The sequence below is a fragment of the Gopherus flavomarginatus genome, chromosome 10, assembly GCF_025201925.1.
Source record: "Gopherus flavomarginatus isolate rGopFla2 chromosome 10, rGopFla2.mat.asm, whole genome shotgun sequence".
Classification (NCBI taxonomy): domain Eukaryota; kingdom Metazoa; phylum Chordata; order Testudines; family Testudinidae; genus Gopherus; species Gopherus flavomarginatus.
Window position 1 is genome coordinate 22,604,354 of NC_066626.1, and position 17,344 is coordinate 22,621,697.

Genomic DNA, 17,344 nt, shown 5'->3' on the forward strand with positions numbered 1-17,344 from the left:
TAGCGCATTTGTCAGTAAAACTTACGTCGCTTAGGGGGGTGTTTTTTCACCCCCCTGACCGACACAGTTTTGCCAACAAAAGTGCTAGTGTAGGCAAAGCCTGACTCTTCAGCACTTGGTACAACAAAATGTTAAAACAATCTAAGCCTTTTGGCTATACTGACCCCCCTAATTTCTGCAAAGCGTTGAATTTTTGTATGGAAAATTACTGATCCTGTTCTTAAAAGATTAGTTCCTCAGAGTGCATATAGAAGCTCTTTCAGTGAGACTGTACCTGGTTTATAGTTGGGAAGCTTGGAAAGTCCTGGCCAGGTATCCTCAGTTGGAACCCCCAGCACCTGTGTGAAGCAAGTGCAAGAGAACAGAAATCAACTGTTTGTGAATCCACCTGTACAGTCTGAGAGTCAGATTCTGACCTCAGTTACACTAGTGTGAATCCAGAGTAATCCCTTGGAAATCAATGCAATTACACCTGGACCTACTCTAGTGCATCTGAAATTGAAATCTGGCCCTGTGTGTGAAGGAGAGAGATGTTTTAGTACTGCTGAATTTCTAATAAACAGGGACTTGCCAACGTTTAATGCCATTGCTGCTGGGAATGTCAATGTACATGTGCAGCTGCACTGACAGGTGTCATTTACAAGGGTATTTGCAATAACAGGGTCATTGTGTAGCCATGTTTACAGCTAAAGATGTCCTTCTAGGGCCAGGATTACACTGATGAGTGGTTCTCTGCAGTTGTACTTGCACCACATGATATGCATTCAGTGGCCGTGCACTGTAGCTGTAATAGAGACCCCTGCTGTTTCGAGATCAAAAAGGAAAGATGGTAAACATCTACTGACAGGTGCTAAAAAATAATTCAGGGCCTGATTCTGAGAGGTGCTGAGCCTCAATATCTCCTTTTGCCTTGAATGTCAATCAGTGTGGCTCAGCACCCCTCAAGTAGTGGAATTCAGGCCAATAAATCACTTTTGCTGCAGAGGACTATGCGATTGAGCACATATAGATGTATTTTCTCTTTGGAATTGCAGCTGTTCAGTGTGATAGTTATTTATTACATACAAAGTGCCCTGTGTATAACACTCTGTAAATGAGCTGTGCCAAACACATAAAGCTCATACCCAGTTTATGTCATGAAATGATAAAAACCGTACTGCTAACTCCAGGAATTCAGAAATCTGAGTCAGGCCCCCAAAATCTTTTATTTTCTTTCTGCTTTTCTGAGCCTTTAGATTACTCTCAGGTTTTTCTCTGCAACCAGGAGGGCTAGGAACTTAATGTTTCTTTAAAATGAAAGCTACGATTCTCATGTAATCACCTGACATCAGGAGCTGGGGCTTGAAGTAAATACAAATATTACAAGACTTGTGATAAAATTGCATGAGTTGACAACACTGAAATATGATACAGACAGCAAATATGGAGAGTGGTCATTAAAAGTGGCATGTCTTTTTCGTATATATATTTTGGAAACAATAATAGGGCTATGATGCAAATTCCTATATGCTGCAAGATGGGCAGAACAGTTAGGGTGACTGGTCTGGATGTGGATGAGGATAAATTAATTTATAAATAGCAAATTTATAGCACAAATAGGACACGTTATATCTACAGATTGGCTTAAAGCAGACCTGCATACCCTAAATTGTGGTGGGGGAAGGGGTCATTTATAATCTGAACCTGAATTCAGAATTTTGCAGTAGGCTCTTATCTTTCTAACAAGCCACATCAAAACTTGGAATCTGAAATCCCTGAAATACACAGTGTAGAAAATCCAGCTCTGCGGTTTGAAGTGTTGTACCTGCTGTAATTCTGGCCTTGATTCTGCTATATGCTGAGCACCTTCTGTGAGCTACGGAGAGTCTTTAATTCCTACAGAATTAGTTCCAGTTCAGCAAAGTACTTAAGAATGCACTTAACTGTAAGTATGTGCTTAAATTCTTTGTTGAGCAGGGAGGGATTAAAGTACACGGTTAAATGCTTTGCTGAACTGGAGTGTGAATGAGGCAAGAGCTCAGAATACCACTATATAGTATCAATTACACAATTTCATCAGAAGCTAGAAATACGTTTTTTTCAGTCTGGTATTTAAAAATTGATGTGGTTGCAAGCCATGACAATTGGGTCCAGTGTTCAATTTCCAGGGATTTGGATCTAGGGCTTTGTTTTGAGTTTGACCCCCTCAATGAATAGGTGCCTGATCAGCATGTAGGCCTGGACTATATATATTTAATTGATATGAACATACTCCTAAGATTACTTTATCCTTCACAATCCTTCCTACATTCTTTTAATCTAGCTACAACAAATCTCTGGGTCAAGTTATCAAACATTTTTTATGGAAAAATAAGAAGCCTAGACTTAGCATTAGTAAGTTAAAATTGCTCAAGGAAACAAGGCATCTTGTCCTTCCAGACTCTCATGGTGCAGCATCACTATATCTGATATAGGAATGGCAAAATTTCTGTTCCAGTTAGCATGGCGCATGACTGAACAGAATGTGATTTCTCCTGCATACCTTAACCTCTTGTCTGAAGCAAATTACTTGCCATTTTCTAAAATCAATCTGATTGAAGCCCTGTCCCTGAAAAATAGCCACAAAACCTGCACGTTTCAAAATATAAAACACTCTTTGATTTTCACACTTGTAGAACTCACTCAATTTCAGCCTGCAAACAAAAATAAAATATTAATTCCTACACCAGGAAAGATATTATTCCTGCTTCATAATATTGTTCTGCCCTTCAATCAGCTGCACCAACACCACAATAAAGAAACAAAATGATTTTACATGTGCTGAATCTAGCTGTCACTACCATTTCACACAACTGACATATTCAGTATAAAAACAGTCCAAAGCATTTTATTTCCTGATGTCACACAGTCCTACAGAATGCTGTAGATGAAAAATATCCTCCTATAACACACGTCTGGAACTAAGACATGGGTAGGAAAATGTCACAGCCAGATGGGGCTAGAGCACTTGCCACCATTCATAAAACAGTTTGTAAAAAATTCATACAAATGCAACATTATATTCCACGGAGCCCACCTCCCATCCTGTCTGTTGGCTGCTTTGTGTTACGAACCCTTTTATATTTTTCCCTTGTGTGCTTTAGCTCGGTAACATTTTGGACAATTAATTGGTAGAGCTTGCCTTATTTTGGCCCCATTCCTAGAATCACACGGGTGAACTCCTGTACCCACATTGAGCCCTACAGAAGTCACTGACAGCCACTGAATGTGTGGCTATCTCGTTCAAAATTCATGTCTGACACTTGGGAACTTGTGCTAATAATTTAAGCTTATTAAGTTTACTTCTATCTACAATGCAAGTTTTTAAAGAACACATTTTACCTAATCAAACTCTCAGCCTTGCTGGCTAGATTGGATCAATGGTCATTTCACAGAGTCAGAACTGTCTACAGTTCAACTCAACATATTGGTGCTGATTATGTACAAACAGCTTCAAACTGAGACAAGCACACCAGACGTAGGTTGAAGATTTTCAAAAGTGACTAGTGATGTAGGTTGCCTCAGTTTTTGGTACTTAAATTGGGACAATTTAAAGAACCTGATTTTTAGAAAATGCCAAAGACCTATCCTCTAAACATCATTTAAAGTGTCCCAGGTTGGACACCCAACAATTGCTGATCAGTTCTGAAAATCTTGGTCTCAATATAGTTGTCTTCCCGATGTAAATGTGTAACAACAATGAACCTTCTGTGTAATGGATTAACTATTTCATGGCTCTTAGACCTTCCTTCCTGATTCTTAAATATTATTTCTGTCTTTTGTAGTATGAATTATTAACCCAACGCATAAGAAGGTTTCAATCAGCTCACATATATAGTGACCTAAATTATACAGAAGTAATTTGTAGTGTAGACATAGCCTCAGGCTTGAGGCGAAAGAACCATTTTCCTACGGCCTTGGCTGTGGAGTTCTGTGTTTTCTCCTCCTTGGATCAACCACCTTTGGGAAAGTCCTGTTTCAGCGGGGTAAGTCCAAAGAGAAGCTGAAGATGTGGCCAGAGGATGGCAGTGTTGGCCACTCAAAGCAAAAAACAACAAGAAGCTAATGTTTCATGTTTCTGAAGAGTCAATGACCAACAGCAATATACAACAGTGTATAGGTTACATCCACCTTGATTTAGCCCAAGTGCAGGGAGATGTGGGTCATTCAGCTGCACAAATAAAGGATGGGACACTGCAGGTCATAGAAATGATTTCTCATTCAGAAATTCTATATCCCCTAGTGAATTCCCCAGTAGACTTCATTAGAATACTCCTAGTGGTCTCTCCTTATTCCTTATAGTTCTTCTTCGAGTGCTTGCTCATGTCCATTCCATAATAGGTATGTGTGCTCACCAGTTTTTCCTTTAGCAGTATCCGTAGGAGACGTGGCGCCCACATGGTGCACTATAAGGGGCACCGCTGGCTGCCCCCACCATCAGTTCCTTCTTGCTGCCAGGGATGGTGCTGGAATTTCTGCTGCTTTGGCTAGCTTTCACTTAGTTCAGTGTGTCTCATGAACATTTCTTTGTAAAATAGTTGTATATAGTTTACTATTTACACTTAGTATTAGTTCTAGTTAGTTGGTCCTGAATGGGACTCAGCCTAGGGATGGGGCATGCCCAGGGCCGGTGCAAGGATGTTTTGCACCCTAGGCGAAACTTCCACCTTACACACACACCCCGCGCCCCCGCCCTGAGGTGCCTCCCCCCGCGGCAGCTCCCCCCTCTGCCCTGAGACATCCCCATGTGGCAGCTCCCCCCCTCTGCCCTGAGGCATCCCCCTTGCTGCAACTCCTCACCCCCCCTCCGCCCTGAAGCACCCCCCTCCTGCCCTAGTTCGCCCCTGCTCTGCCTCCTCCCCGAGCATGCCGTTTCTGCTTCACTTCTCCTGCCTCCCAGGCTTGTGGTGCCAATCAGCTTAGGCACCGCAAGCCTGGGAGGTGGGAGAAGTGAAGCGGCCACGGCGTGCTCGGGGAGGAGGTGGGGCAGGGGTGAGCTGGGGTGGGGAGTTCCCCTGCGTGCCACATCCCCCCTTACTTGCTGCAGGCGGCCCTCCCCGTGCTGCCCTGCCCCAGCTCCCTCCGCCTAAATGCTGGCGGCGACCGGGGCGGCCGAAGATCCGGCCGCTGCGGTCGCTGCCAAAGAAAATGGCACCCCCCAAATCCCAGTGCCCTAGGTGACTGCCAAGGTTGCCTAAATGGTTGCACTGGCCCTGGGCATGCCCCAATCCCCAGGCTTTAAACCATGCAATCGTTGTAAGTGGCCCATGCCTATCAGTGACCGCACATCAGCTGCTTAAAGTGTCTAGGAGAAGGACACATAAGCGACAAGTGTCGCATCTGTAAGTCGTTCAAACCCAGAACTCAAAAGGAGAGAGACATCCGTCTCAGGGCACTCCTGATGGAGTCGGCGCTGACCCCGGCACCGGAGCAGAGGTCCAACTCAGCCCTGAGCCCCGCAGCATCAGTATGGAGCACCCTGTCGGTGTCGTCTAGTAGCCGGCACCAATCACCCTCCCCGGCCAAGAAGCCCAAGAGGTCTGCTAGGGGAAGATCTCCCACTTCCAGTAAGGGAAAGGAGAGGACCAGAGGAGAGCCAAGACCCGTGCTGGTGGCTTAATACCTCTGTCAGGGAGTCGGGCCCCAGCTCATGTTGAGCAGTCAAGGCCCTGCCGTACTATGCCTGCCACGCTGGACAGTGATGAGGGTCTCTGTCAATTCAAAGTCCCATTGATGCCTGAGGCCCAGCAGGCAGCGCAGGAGATCCTGATGCTACCAGTGCCATCCACACCGGCTCCGATGGTACCCAAGCCCAGGAATAAACCCGCCTTGGGACCGTTCCGAGTGTCTATGCCTGAGCAGCGCTGCTCCCCATCATGGGGAACATCCTGCCAGCGCTCACCTGCATGGAGCCATCATGCCTCGAACTTTGGGACACAGGCTCAGAAAAACCCTTTTCGATCTCTGGATCATGAGCACCAACAGCAGAATTCAAGGCATGGCTCACCAGTAACCTGGCACAGATGTGCGGAGGCACACGCCCCCTGGCATGAGCATCGAGACCAACCCATCAGGTCTCCAAACTCTCGGTACTGGTCCTGCAACTAATTGGCAGAACAGAGTCACCAGTCAACTGCCCAGTAGCCCCTAAGATGCAAATCATCTCGATCAGGGAGATTCTATCGATGACCAGCCCACTCCGACTCCTGGTCCTGCTCTAGATCTTGGTACATGTCAAACAGCATGAGGCATAGATCGCCGATCTACCGACACAGATCTGCCGAACACCAAAGATCCCCGGGGTCCCACGGAAGGAACTTGTCCCGATCAGACAGGTCAGCATCGAGGCACAGTGGCCAGCACCGTAGTGAGGAGGGTCACCAGGCCAGCCGGTCATGGTCACTCCATTCTGCTTACGACTCCAGTGCTGATCAGGAGTCCCTGATAGCAGGACAGGCCCCAGCACCAGTGGTACCGTTGACCTCATTGGCACTGCAACCGATCCCGTAGCCTTTGGGTCAATGGCTAGCAGTGTGGTACCCCTGGAATCCACGGGGGTTCACCCAGCCTTCCCTAGCCTCCTGATTGGTGGCGGGAGCCTCAGACAGGCCAACAGCTGCAGCATCCCATCCTCCTCAGGAGGTGGAAGCCCCCCAGGCAAAGATCCCCACAGACCCATGAGGACAGGGGAGCAGCCAGTTGGACCACCGGGGGATGTGGTGGATCCTTCGGTGCTGGCTTTGTCCTCATCATCACTGGATGAAGCGATTACGGGTCCCCCTTGCTTAGTTCCACAAGCTGACGCTAAGGCTCATCAGAAGCTTTTGAAAAGGGTCGCCTCTAACTTGGGGCTCCAGGCAGAGGAACTTGAGGAGCCGTCAGACTCACTGTTTGATGTCCATGGCAAGCACTAGAGTGGCTTTACCCCTACATGAGGGGGTATCAGAAATAATTAATGCCTTATTGCAAACCCCCTCCTCCCTGCCGCTCATCTCAAAAAGGGAAAACGCAAATATTTTGTGCCAGCTAAAGGCCATGAGTATCTCTATACTCCCTCATAGTTGAGGCCGTAAACCAGAGAGAGAGGCAGGGTCAACCTGGGGCTGCGCCCAAGAATAAAGACTCGAAGAGACTGGATCTGTTTGGGCCCAGGCTTCAACCAAGTTCTCCCCCTTTGAACTTCTCTATGGGCGTAGGCCGCGGGGCCTCCTGGACCGTATGAAGGAGACGTGGGAGCAGTCGGCCTCCCCAACCCAGGGGCTTCTCCAGTATGTCCTCCGACTGCGGGAATACCTAACCCAGGCCGGAGTCCTGGCGAGGGAGAACCTTAAGACGGCCCAGGAGAAGCAGGAGCGGGGTTATAACCAGGACACGCAAATGCGAGAGTTCGCCCCCGGAGACCGGGTTCTCTTACTCCTCCCTTCCAGCGAGTCAAAGCTGCTGGCCCGTTGGCAAGGCCCCTACGAGGTGCTTCGGAGGGTGGGGCCCGTCAACTACGAGATTCGCCAGCCGGGCCGCCGCAAGGAAAGGCAGTTGTATCACATCAACCTGCTGAAGCCATGGTGGGACCGGGAGGGCCTGCTGATCGACCCATGCCCGCCAGAGTCAGAGCTGGGTCCAGAAGAGGCCTGGACGGAGGAGATGTCAGAACCTGCATTAGGAAGCACCCTGATGGAGGAGCAACAGGAGCAGGCCAAGTGCCTCCTGCGGGCCTTCCATCGGACCTTCACAGCTCTACCGGGCTGCACGGACGCCACTTGCCACACGATCCAAACAGTGCCCGGGAAGGTCATTCGGGAGACTACCAGGACGATCCCATACCGAATGCGAACAGAGGTGGAGGAGGAGGTTCAGGCAATGTTGGCCTTAGCGGTCATTGAACCATCCCAGAGTGAGTGGCGCAGCCCGGTGGTCCTAGTACCTAAGCCGGATGGCTCCCGGCGCTTCTGTATAGACTTCCGAAAGGTGAATGCCATCTCCCGCTTTGACGCATACCCGATGCCCCGGGTCGACGAGTTACTCGGCCGCCTCAGAGAAGCCCACTATATCACCACGCTGGACCTCAGCAAGGGGTACTGGCAAATTCCCCTTGAGGAGGCATCCAAGGAAAAGACCGCCTTTGCCACCCCGTCCGGGTTGTATCAATTTACGCGGATGCCCTTCGGCCTCCATGGCGCCCCCGTGACCTTTCAGCGGCTGATGGACCACCTCTTGCGACCGCACCAGGAGTATGCGGCCGCCTACTTGGATGATGTCATGATCTACAGCCACTGCTGGGACGACCATCTGAATCGGGTCGCGGCAGTCCTCTGAACCCTTCGGGAGACGGGGTTAACGGCGAACCCCAAGAAGTGCCGAATAGCCTGGGAGGAAACGACCTACCTCGGTTACACTGTCAGGCAGGGGCGGATAAAGCCCCTCGTGGGGAAGGTCCAAGCCCTGGTGGAGTGCCCCACCCCAACCACGAAGCGGCAAGTATGGCGCTTCTTGGGGCTCGTAGGGTATTACCGACGGTTTATTCCACAATTTGCGTCAATTGCTGCACCCCTGACCAGGCTACTGACAAAGAACAGCCCCCGAAATGTGCACTGGACCCTGGAGTGTGACGCAGCCTTTAAGACGCTCCGCGACTGCCTGTGCCAGGAGCCCGTCCTATATAGCCCTGACTTTGATAAACCCTTCATCCTTCAGACGGATGCGTCTGATGTGGGCTTAGGGGCTGTCTTGTCTCAGGAAGGGGCTGGAGGAGACCACTCCGTCCTGTATATGAGTCACAAGCTATTCCCCCAGGAGCGGAGCTATGCTACGGTCGAAAAGGAGGCCCTCGCACTCAAGTGGGCCTGCGAGGCTCTTCGGTTCTTCCACCTGGGGGGCCCATTCACTCTGGTCACCGACCACGCCCCACTCCAATGGCTAATGCGGATGAAGGATAACAATGCCCGCATTATGCTCTGGTACTTGGCCTTGCAGTCCTATGCGTTCACCATCCGGCATAGGGCTGGCAAGGACCACGTCAATGCGGACTTCTTCTCCCGCCTCGCTGAGATGGGGCGGCCCGACCCTGACCGACGGGGGTCGGACTTGAGGGGGTGTGTGTGTAGTGAGGCGGCGTGGCTTCTCTCCTCCCCAGGGAGGGTTGAGCCCTGTCAATCACCGCCCAGGGCAGAACCGCTGGGAGGAAGTCCCGCCTCTCAAAGGGTCAGGTGGCGACCCGGAAGGATAAAAGCCGGGCCTCAGCCCTCAGTCAGGGCTCGGCCACCGGCAGGAGCAGACGTGCCTGCTGACTCTCCTCACCGGGAAGCTGCAGAGCCCCGCCGCCGCTATGACGAGGAGCTGCCGGAGCTGCCCCGCAGTCGCTATGGCGAGGAGCTGCCGGAGCTGCCCCGCAGTTGCTACGACGAGGAGCTGCCGGAGCTGCCCCGCAGTCGCTACGACGAGGAGCAGCTCCGGCAGCTCCTCGCCGTAGCGACTGCGGGGCAGCTCATAGACTCATAGACTCATAGACTCTAGGGCTGGAAGGGACCTCGAGAGGTCATCGAGTCCAGTCCCCTGCCCTCATGGCAGGACCAAATACTGTCTAGACCATCCCTAATAGACATTTATCTAACCTACTCTTAAATATCTCCAGAGATGGAGATTCCACAACTTCCCTAGGCAATCTATTCCAGTGTTTAACTACCCTGACAGTTAGGAACTTTTTCCTAATGTCTAATCTAAATCTCCCTTGCTGCAGTTTAAGCCCATTGCTTCTTGTTCTATCATTGGAGGCTAAGGTGAACAAGTTTTCTCCCTCCTCCTGATGACACCCTTTTAGATATCTGAAAACTGCTATCATGTCCCCTCTCAGTCTTCTCTTTTCCAAACTAAACAAACCCAATTCCTTCAGCCTTCCTTCATAGGTCATGTTCTCAAGACCTTTAATCATTCTTGTTGCTCTTCTCTGGACCCTCTCCAATTTCTCCACATCTTTCTTGAAATGTGGTGCCCAGAACTGGACACAATACTCCAGTTGAGGCCTAACCAGTGCAGAGTAAAGCGGAAGAATGACTTCTCGTGTCTTGTTTACAACACATCTGTTAATGCATCCCAGAATCATGTTTGCTTTTTTTGCAACAGTATCACACTGTTGACTCATATTAAGCTTGTGGTCCACTATGACCCCTAGATCTCTTTCTGCCATACTCCTTCCTAGACAGTCTCTTCCCATTCTGTATGTGTGAAACTGATTGTTCCTTCCTAAGTGGAGCACTTTGCATTTATCTTTATTGAATTTCATCCTGTTTACCTCAGACCATTTCTCCAATTTGTCCAGATCATTTTGAATTTTGACCCTGTCCTCCAAAGCAGTTGCAATCCCTCCCAGTTTGGTATCGTCCGCAAACTTAATAAGCGTACTCCGGCAGCTCCTCGTCGTAGTGACTGCAGGGCAGTTCCGGCAGCTCCTCGTCGTAGCAGCGGCGGGGCTCTGCGGTTTTCCGGTGAGGAGAGTCAGCGGGCATGTCTGCTCCTGCTGGCAGCCAAGCCCTGACTGAGGGCTGAGGCCCAGCTTTTATCCTTCCGGGTGGCCGTCTGACCCTTTGAGGGGCGGAACTTCCTCCCAGCGGTTCCGCCCTGGGCGGTGATTGACAGGGCTCAACCCTCCCTGGGGAGGAGGGAAGCCACACGGCCTCGCTACACCATTCCATGACCCGCCCTCCTTCCCCACTGTCGGAGTTTCCAGCAAGAAGGAACTGAGGGTGGGGGGAGCCGGCAGTGCTCCTTATACTGCACCATGCAGGTGCCACTCCAGAGAGCACCAGAGCCGGTCCCCTATGGATACTGCTAAGGGAAAAACTTCTGGCACCAGTGCATGTGGCAAGCACACACACCTAGTATGGAATGGACATGAGCAACACATCTTGAAGAACACCAGTTATGGAAAAGGTAACTGTCTTTTTTTCTTGGTTTCTGCTGGTGCACCAGGAGTCCCATGGACATCAGTAGACCCATAGTTCGAGTCTAACATAAGTTGGAACCAGATGAAAAATTAAAACTATAATTTCTGAGAGGGTCTATGATACAGAACGATGACAGACCCTGTTGATTTTTCCTAATCCTCTTAACTATCCAGCAGCATATAGTTCCATGAGGAGTCTCTTGTAGGGGCGTAGGCCTTCAATCTACTCCTCTTGATGGACGTCAATGATAGTGTTGACATTAACATCAATGGGAACAGGAGTGTGTCCTTAAAGGGCTTGTCTACATGTACAAAGCTACAGTAAAACTCTGCAGATCTGCCGCTGTAGTACTTTAGTGTAAACTCTACCTACACTGATGGGAGGGATTCTCCTGTCAGCATAGGTAATCCACCTCCCCAAGAGGCAATAGCTAGGTCAACAGAAGAATTCTTCCATTGACCTAATGCTGTTTACATGGGGACATAGGTCAGTTTAGCTACCAACCTAATTTTCTAGTGTAGACCAGCCCAGAATCTTGTTCCCATTTTCAGTGCAGCAGTCACAAATCAGCAGCATAAGCCGGTAGGACAGCGGATCTCAATTTTTAGCAACCCGAGGACCCCCATTTTGATTTAAATTTTTTCATGGACCCCCAAGCTCCCCATTTAGCCCCAGACCCATGCCCGTACTCCGCCCCTTCCCCCAAAGTTCCACCCCGGCTCTACCTCTTTCCGCTCCACCCCTAAACCTCCTCTTCCCTGCCTCTTTCTGCCCCCTTCCCCGAGCGTGCCCTGTCCCCGTTCCTCCCCTTCCCTCCCAGCGCCTCCTGCACGCCACTGAACAGCTGTTCCCTGGTGTTCAGGAGACGCTGGGACAGGGAGGAAGGGAGGGCAGAGGAGGAATTGATCAGTGGGGCACACGGACCCTCTGGAGTAAGGACCTCAGTTTGAGAAACGCTGCACTAGGACAATGTTAGCACCTCTTGAAAGAGAACAATCTACCGTATGCCTTTGCCAAGTAAGGGGACAGGATTTGCAGTAACTACATACCTTTTATGCCTCCTTCAGTTTGATGTCAGTGTAATTGGTTTTAAATTTTTGATGAGATGACAAACATCAAAGGAAAATCATTTTGATGTACTCTAGTGACTATAGGAAAGTTACTAAATATAAAATGGTTTATAGGATATGGCTATGAACTTAGCACATTGGACTGAGGATTCAAACCAAATTACGTCTCTTGTATAAAGCAGCCATGCTCCGGATGTAAAATTTAACAATATGGATATTTTCCTCTCATTTTCCTGGCTGTATTTTACTCACCGCCCAGATCTTCTCCAGCTGTTCCAGAGTACCAGTAACTGCTGGGAACATGGGTTGACCCTGGAGCATTTCAACCAATATACAGCCTGCACTCCTGAAAAAAAGAAAATACCAACTCATTCAAGTAAGCGGCATGTACAGTATATATATAGGTAAAAAAAGTCTATCCTCCAGCATCTTGGCCTAGATATTAATGTACTCTGGGTAGAGTGGTAGATAGTATTGTAGTTACGGTCCCTGGCACTTACACAGTGATACAGATAGGGCTTTTTTTTTTGGCTTTTGGCCACTGATCTGTCACACTACACCAGAGAAAGCATAGAAGGCATTGTGAATTCAGAGAGTTTTCCTGCAGAAGTAATTAATTCCTCACTGAAAAACTGAACCCAAAACAACTAAACATAAACAATTTTCCAATGAGTATTCAACCTAATTTATTTAAATGTGTATGTGTGATGAGCTGTCTTGGTTCTTACTTTTTCTAAAACTATTCTCCTTAGTTTCTGATATTGCATTTTTTAGTTACCATTCCCTGTCAACTCAGTACTTTTTACTCTCTCTAAACTAAGGCTTTGTCTACACTGAACTTTCATCGGTAAAACTTTTGTCGTACAGGGTTGTGAAAAAAACACAGCTCCGAATGACAAAAATTTACCGACGAAAAGTGCCGGTCTGAACAGAGCTTTGTTGGCAGGAGAGCACTGTTATTCAACAGCCATGGTTTAACTGACCATGGTTATAAATGACTTCACTTCTAACTAATGGCATGCCGCACAGGGGGAGTAGTGGTGGAAAGAATTAATATTTCCATTCTTTACGCTGTTAGATGCATCTGACCTTACTTTAAAACTAGCACAGCTATTTTAGAGCCATGGCCAATGTCAGTTGCACTGTTTTCAGAGGAATAGCCCTTCAAACTAGGCAGTTCAGGTGTCCTTGGGACATTAGGGAAGATGGACAAGTTCAGAAATGTCTCCACTGAAGCAGTAGGGCAACCTCTGAGTCTGCAGCTTGCATGGACTGTCTGGTCTTTTGAGTACCACTGTTCTTTACTGGCTCTGACGTCTGAAATACATAGGTAAGTATATGAGGTTGTGTTGCCCTCTACTGCTTGGCACAGACAGGATATAAATTCTCATATTACTGCTACTACTTCTAACGGAGATTCTCTTTTTCCTCATATAGCAGGGGCATAAGGGCTGATTGCCCACTTACAGACTGCCACCAATGTAATCCACTGATTTCGTTGTACTAGTGTAACTCCACCAAATCCAGTGGAGTTACTCCTGATTTACAGCAGTGTGAAAGGGGAATCAAACCCCTGTATTTTTGGAGAAGAAAGACCATGAAATGCTAGGTGGAAATGGTCATTAGCTTTAGCAGCAGCATGGGACTGCGAAGTCTTACATGGATTCATATCAGGCCTAATTTATTTGTAGCCCCCAAGATAGAACTAGGCAGCTTTCTGGAGAGCCTGTTTTGATAAATATAAGTCAGTACAGTGCTGCCAGGGCTGCTATTTTAATCCAAGACATCAAGGCCATGAGTGTCTCTAACTCTCAATTGGAGGTGCACTACACCTCTTCAAGATCAGGGCCAGCGTTTCTGTCCTGTTAGGATGTTTGGACATGTGAGTGACATAAAAGGGTGTTGCAGAACTGATCTCTGTTACCTAAACTGCCATCTGACACAAGGGTCTAGAGCAGCAGAGTTCCAGTCTGAACAGAAAAGAATATAGGACACAGAAATACAGAGCTGCTAATTATTAGTTCAGAGATCCAGACAGGGGTGACAACCAGAAGTAGAACTCAACAAGTTTTTCCATGCTCAGTTAACATTTGCTGTGAATTAGGAATTGGCACCTGTGCTTCTGTAATATTTAAATATGTACTTTTCAATGTTTACATTTGCTTCAGTGTATATCCATGTCTCCTCTTTTCTCTTCTTTTGCTTTTCTGTAGCCTTCTTGGTATTTATTCTGGATCCAGCCCCATAGGAATGAGCTGTGCTTCTTCATTGCTATTTTATGCAGGATATTTCTAAAACCAACGTTTTATTTTAAATATTTCTAAGAGTTAGGCCCAGACACACAATCGTTTCATTTGCTTTTCCTTTTTCTTTTCTTTCTTCTCTTAAATTTCAGAATTTTTATTCTTGAGGCTCCCTGCCACTTCATATCTACAAGCTTCTCAAAGGATTTATGTTCTGTAGAGCTACCTTTGGAGCAATCAGTGGAGATGAAGGGGTAAGTTGGTGGGGAAAACAAGTGGATGGGATCAAACAGCAAATTCTTCCATAAGGGAAAAATGCAATGGGGCATTTCACTACTCCATTTGTGATTATTCAATAGCTTGAGGGCATGAATCTCCTCTCACTTGCACCAATTTTAAACTGGGGTAATTCCACTTGCTTCACTGGGTTTCCTCTAATTTATACTGGTGATACAGGAGAATCAGAGTATGGCCCTTATGCTAATCTCCTTTGCTGTGGTATAAATCAAGAGTAAATACTGAATTCAGTGGAGTTACACTGGTGTAAAATTGGGGCAAGTGAGATTTGCATCTAACCCAATTAAGAGTATGTTTTCTGCCTTTTTTGGCTTTTGGGTCCTGGATTTTCTCTTCCACCTCCTGTGACCGAACCTGAACAGACCTTCCTATCAACCGCAATACTAAATAATAGGGAGCGCTATTTTAAATCCCTTTGTGAAATCCCTCAGGAAGGGGCCTACAACTGTGATTTCAACAAGTTCCTGATGTTCATGTGGGCTGTAAAATAAAAAAACAATTACTGATGTGCAGTGAGATGTAAAATTTGGTAGTAGATTCTTCAATTCAAGTGGGTGTAATCAGGGCAGGTTTAGACAATGCTACCAAATCTGCTTTCACAGCATCTCTCAGTTCACCAGGGACAGGTTTAAATGCTAGTGTGATACTTGCTGCTCATGCTCCTAGGCTACCTCATGTGGCTTACAAGCTGCCATGGTGATCTCTGTGGTGATAAGAACTTGGGCCCTCCAGGGATTCAGGATTTCAATCTCCCTCTTTATCATGTCACTGAGAAGGGTAATTTGCAGGCTTCCCCCTCCTCCTGTTCATCCACTATTCCCCTAGTCTTCAAGTACAGTTCCTAGTTTTAGATGCATTTCCTTTTGTCCTTAACACCTTTGAATGCCCTTGCTGGCATAGAGAGCAGAGAAATTTGAGGCAGGAGTGAGAAGAAGGTTGTATCTTGAATTTAGGGCCTTGCAGTGGACAGATCCCCAACAAATGACTTCACAGGGGTTCCAGGTCTGCATGAATCTGCCCTGGCTGTAATATTCCTCTAAGATTATATTGGGCACTTGTGGGAGCGGGGTTAACTGAAAATAAGATATACAGACAAGCTGGCAGTACTCATGAAACCAGCAGCTGCTGAAAGCCAATTCTCTGCATGCATAAAGATTTTGTGTTTAAAAAAGAATTTCCCTGATGTTCAGTGTAATCTTCACAAAACATTCTGTTAGTCTCCCTGAAGTCCCTTAATTGAATCTTAGGTCTCGGAAAGATAGTGAGGGAGAAAGAGAGCAAGAGAAAGGATACTAAGAGATTAAAGAAGCTCTGCAAGATAGTCCAAAAGCTACTGAGCCTCCTTCTATATCTCTCTTAATCTATTCAAGGCCCTATTCACTTTCCATGTGCCTCCCACTGACAGTAGTGCTGCTCACGCGCATTATGGATGAATTGCCATCATGTTTTATTTTTTATAATTGGTTCCTTTAAACCAAGGCTATAACACTCACTGTCACATGCCATTACCAAGAGCATTCTGACCTGACTTCATGTAAATTGCCATGTCCAAAAGAAGAGGATCTTTTTCTTTTTTCCTGATAAACAAGTCACATCTGTGTGAATGGACTTTTTTTCCTAACAGATAAAAATTGAACTTATACGGAGCCTACATGAAGATAACAAATGACTCTTGTTAGAGGAAGTCAATGAATAGAGTTCACATACTTTCCATTCTCTCAGCATGAAGTCTTTCTGAAAGGCAAGCACTTTGAATGCTATTATTATGAGGAGGTGTTATAACAAAGGTGCTATACTGGAATGTAGTGGAGTGGGGCTCAAAGTCCCTTATGCTGTGCTACTGGTGACAGAGAGTGCTGGATGAAACCTTTATAGTCAAGCCCCTGTGTCCTACGTGGTACATTAGGGCAAAATTATGGAACAGAGGTCCTGGCTTTGTACAGCAGGAACTCCAGGTTTATATATTTAGGGGATGATCAGGCCCGTGGACTGCCCTCGAGTCAGTGAGGAGCAAGAGGTCAGGTACCAAGAGGTGTCTTCCTAGTACACCAGTGGTGCCGGAACTGGAGGGGAACCAAGGGGGCCATAGCCTTCTCACTTTTTGCTGGGGTGGACCCTGCCCCCTTCTCATCCTCTTCCCCCCAAGGCTCTGCCCCCCAGCTAGGCCGGTGTGGAGCCCAGCCGGGGAGCCCAGGCAGTTGTGGAAGCCATCCGGCTCTCCATCTGCCTGCAGTGCAGGGGCGGGGGGCTGAGAGCAGCCCCCATCCCATGTCCCCACTCCGAGGCTCCCTGTCCGACCCAGGGCAGGTAGAGGGGGGCAGGGGTGGGGCCCGCTGCCCCCCTACTTTTGGGAAGGCTCCGACACCCTTGAGCACAACTGCACGTTCCACTAGGCAGGCAGGCATCTTCTTCAACAGTCCATGAGTGTCTGTAGGTGACTTAGCCTGGTGAGGAGTTAGTGGACTGGTGGCTGCTTAGAGAGAGGCCGGGGGAGGACATTACAATTTAGATCTGCCCAGCAGCTGAGCGCCATTATAATGGAGAAACAGCTTATTTTATTCATTGAAAATTTGATGCAATTAAAGTGGCAGTAGCCTTGGAGAAAGAAAGAGACTTAGCGCTCCCATCCCCCTGCCTCTAGACCCAAGCCACCAGAACTTCTGATAAGGCTCATGCTGCTGGAGAAGATGCCTGCCTTGGGTCGCTAGAGTTCTGCTGGAGAAGATGCCTGCCTTGTGGAGCTAGAGTTCTGCTGGGCATGCACCTGCTAACACAAGTC

The 17,344-nt window shown here is 47.8% G+C and overlaps 1 protein-coding gene across 1 annotated transcript in view; it reads right to left on the reverse strand.

The window, feature by feature from the left end:
• Positions 1-17,344, reverse strand: part of CDK15 (cyclin dependent kinase 15) — a 70,567-nt gene that overhangs the window by 39,629 nt on the left and 13,594 nt on the right. The window contains exons 9-10 of the mRNA XM_050969610.1: positions 12,278-12,371; positions 275-338 (exon numbers count right to left, since the gene is read on the reverse strand). Of these exons, the coding sequence (XP_050825567.1) occupies positions 275-338; positions 12,278-12,371 (158 nt within the window). The remainder of the gene's footprint in view (positions 1-274; positions 339-12,277; positions 12,372-17,344) is intronic.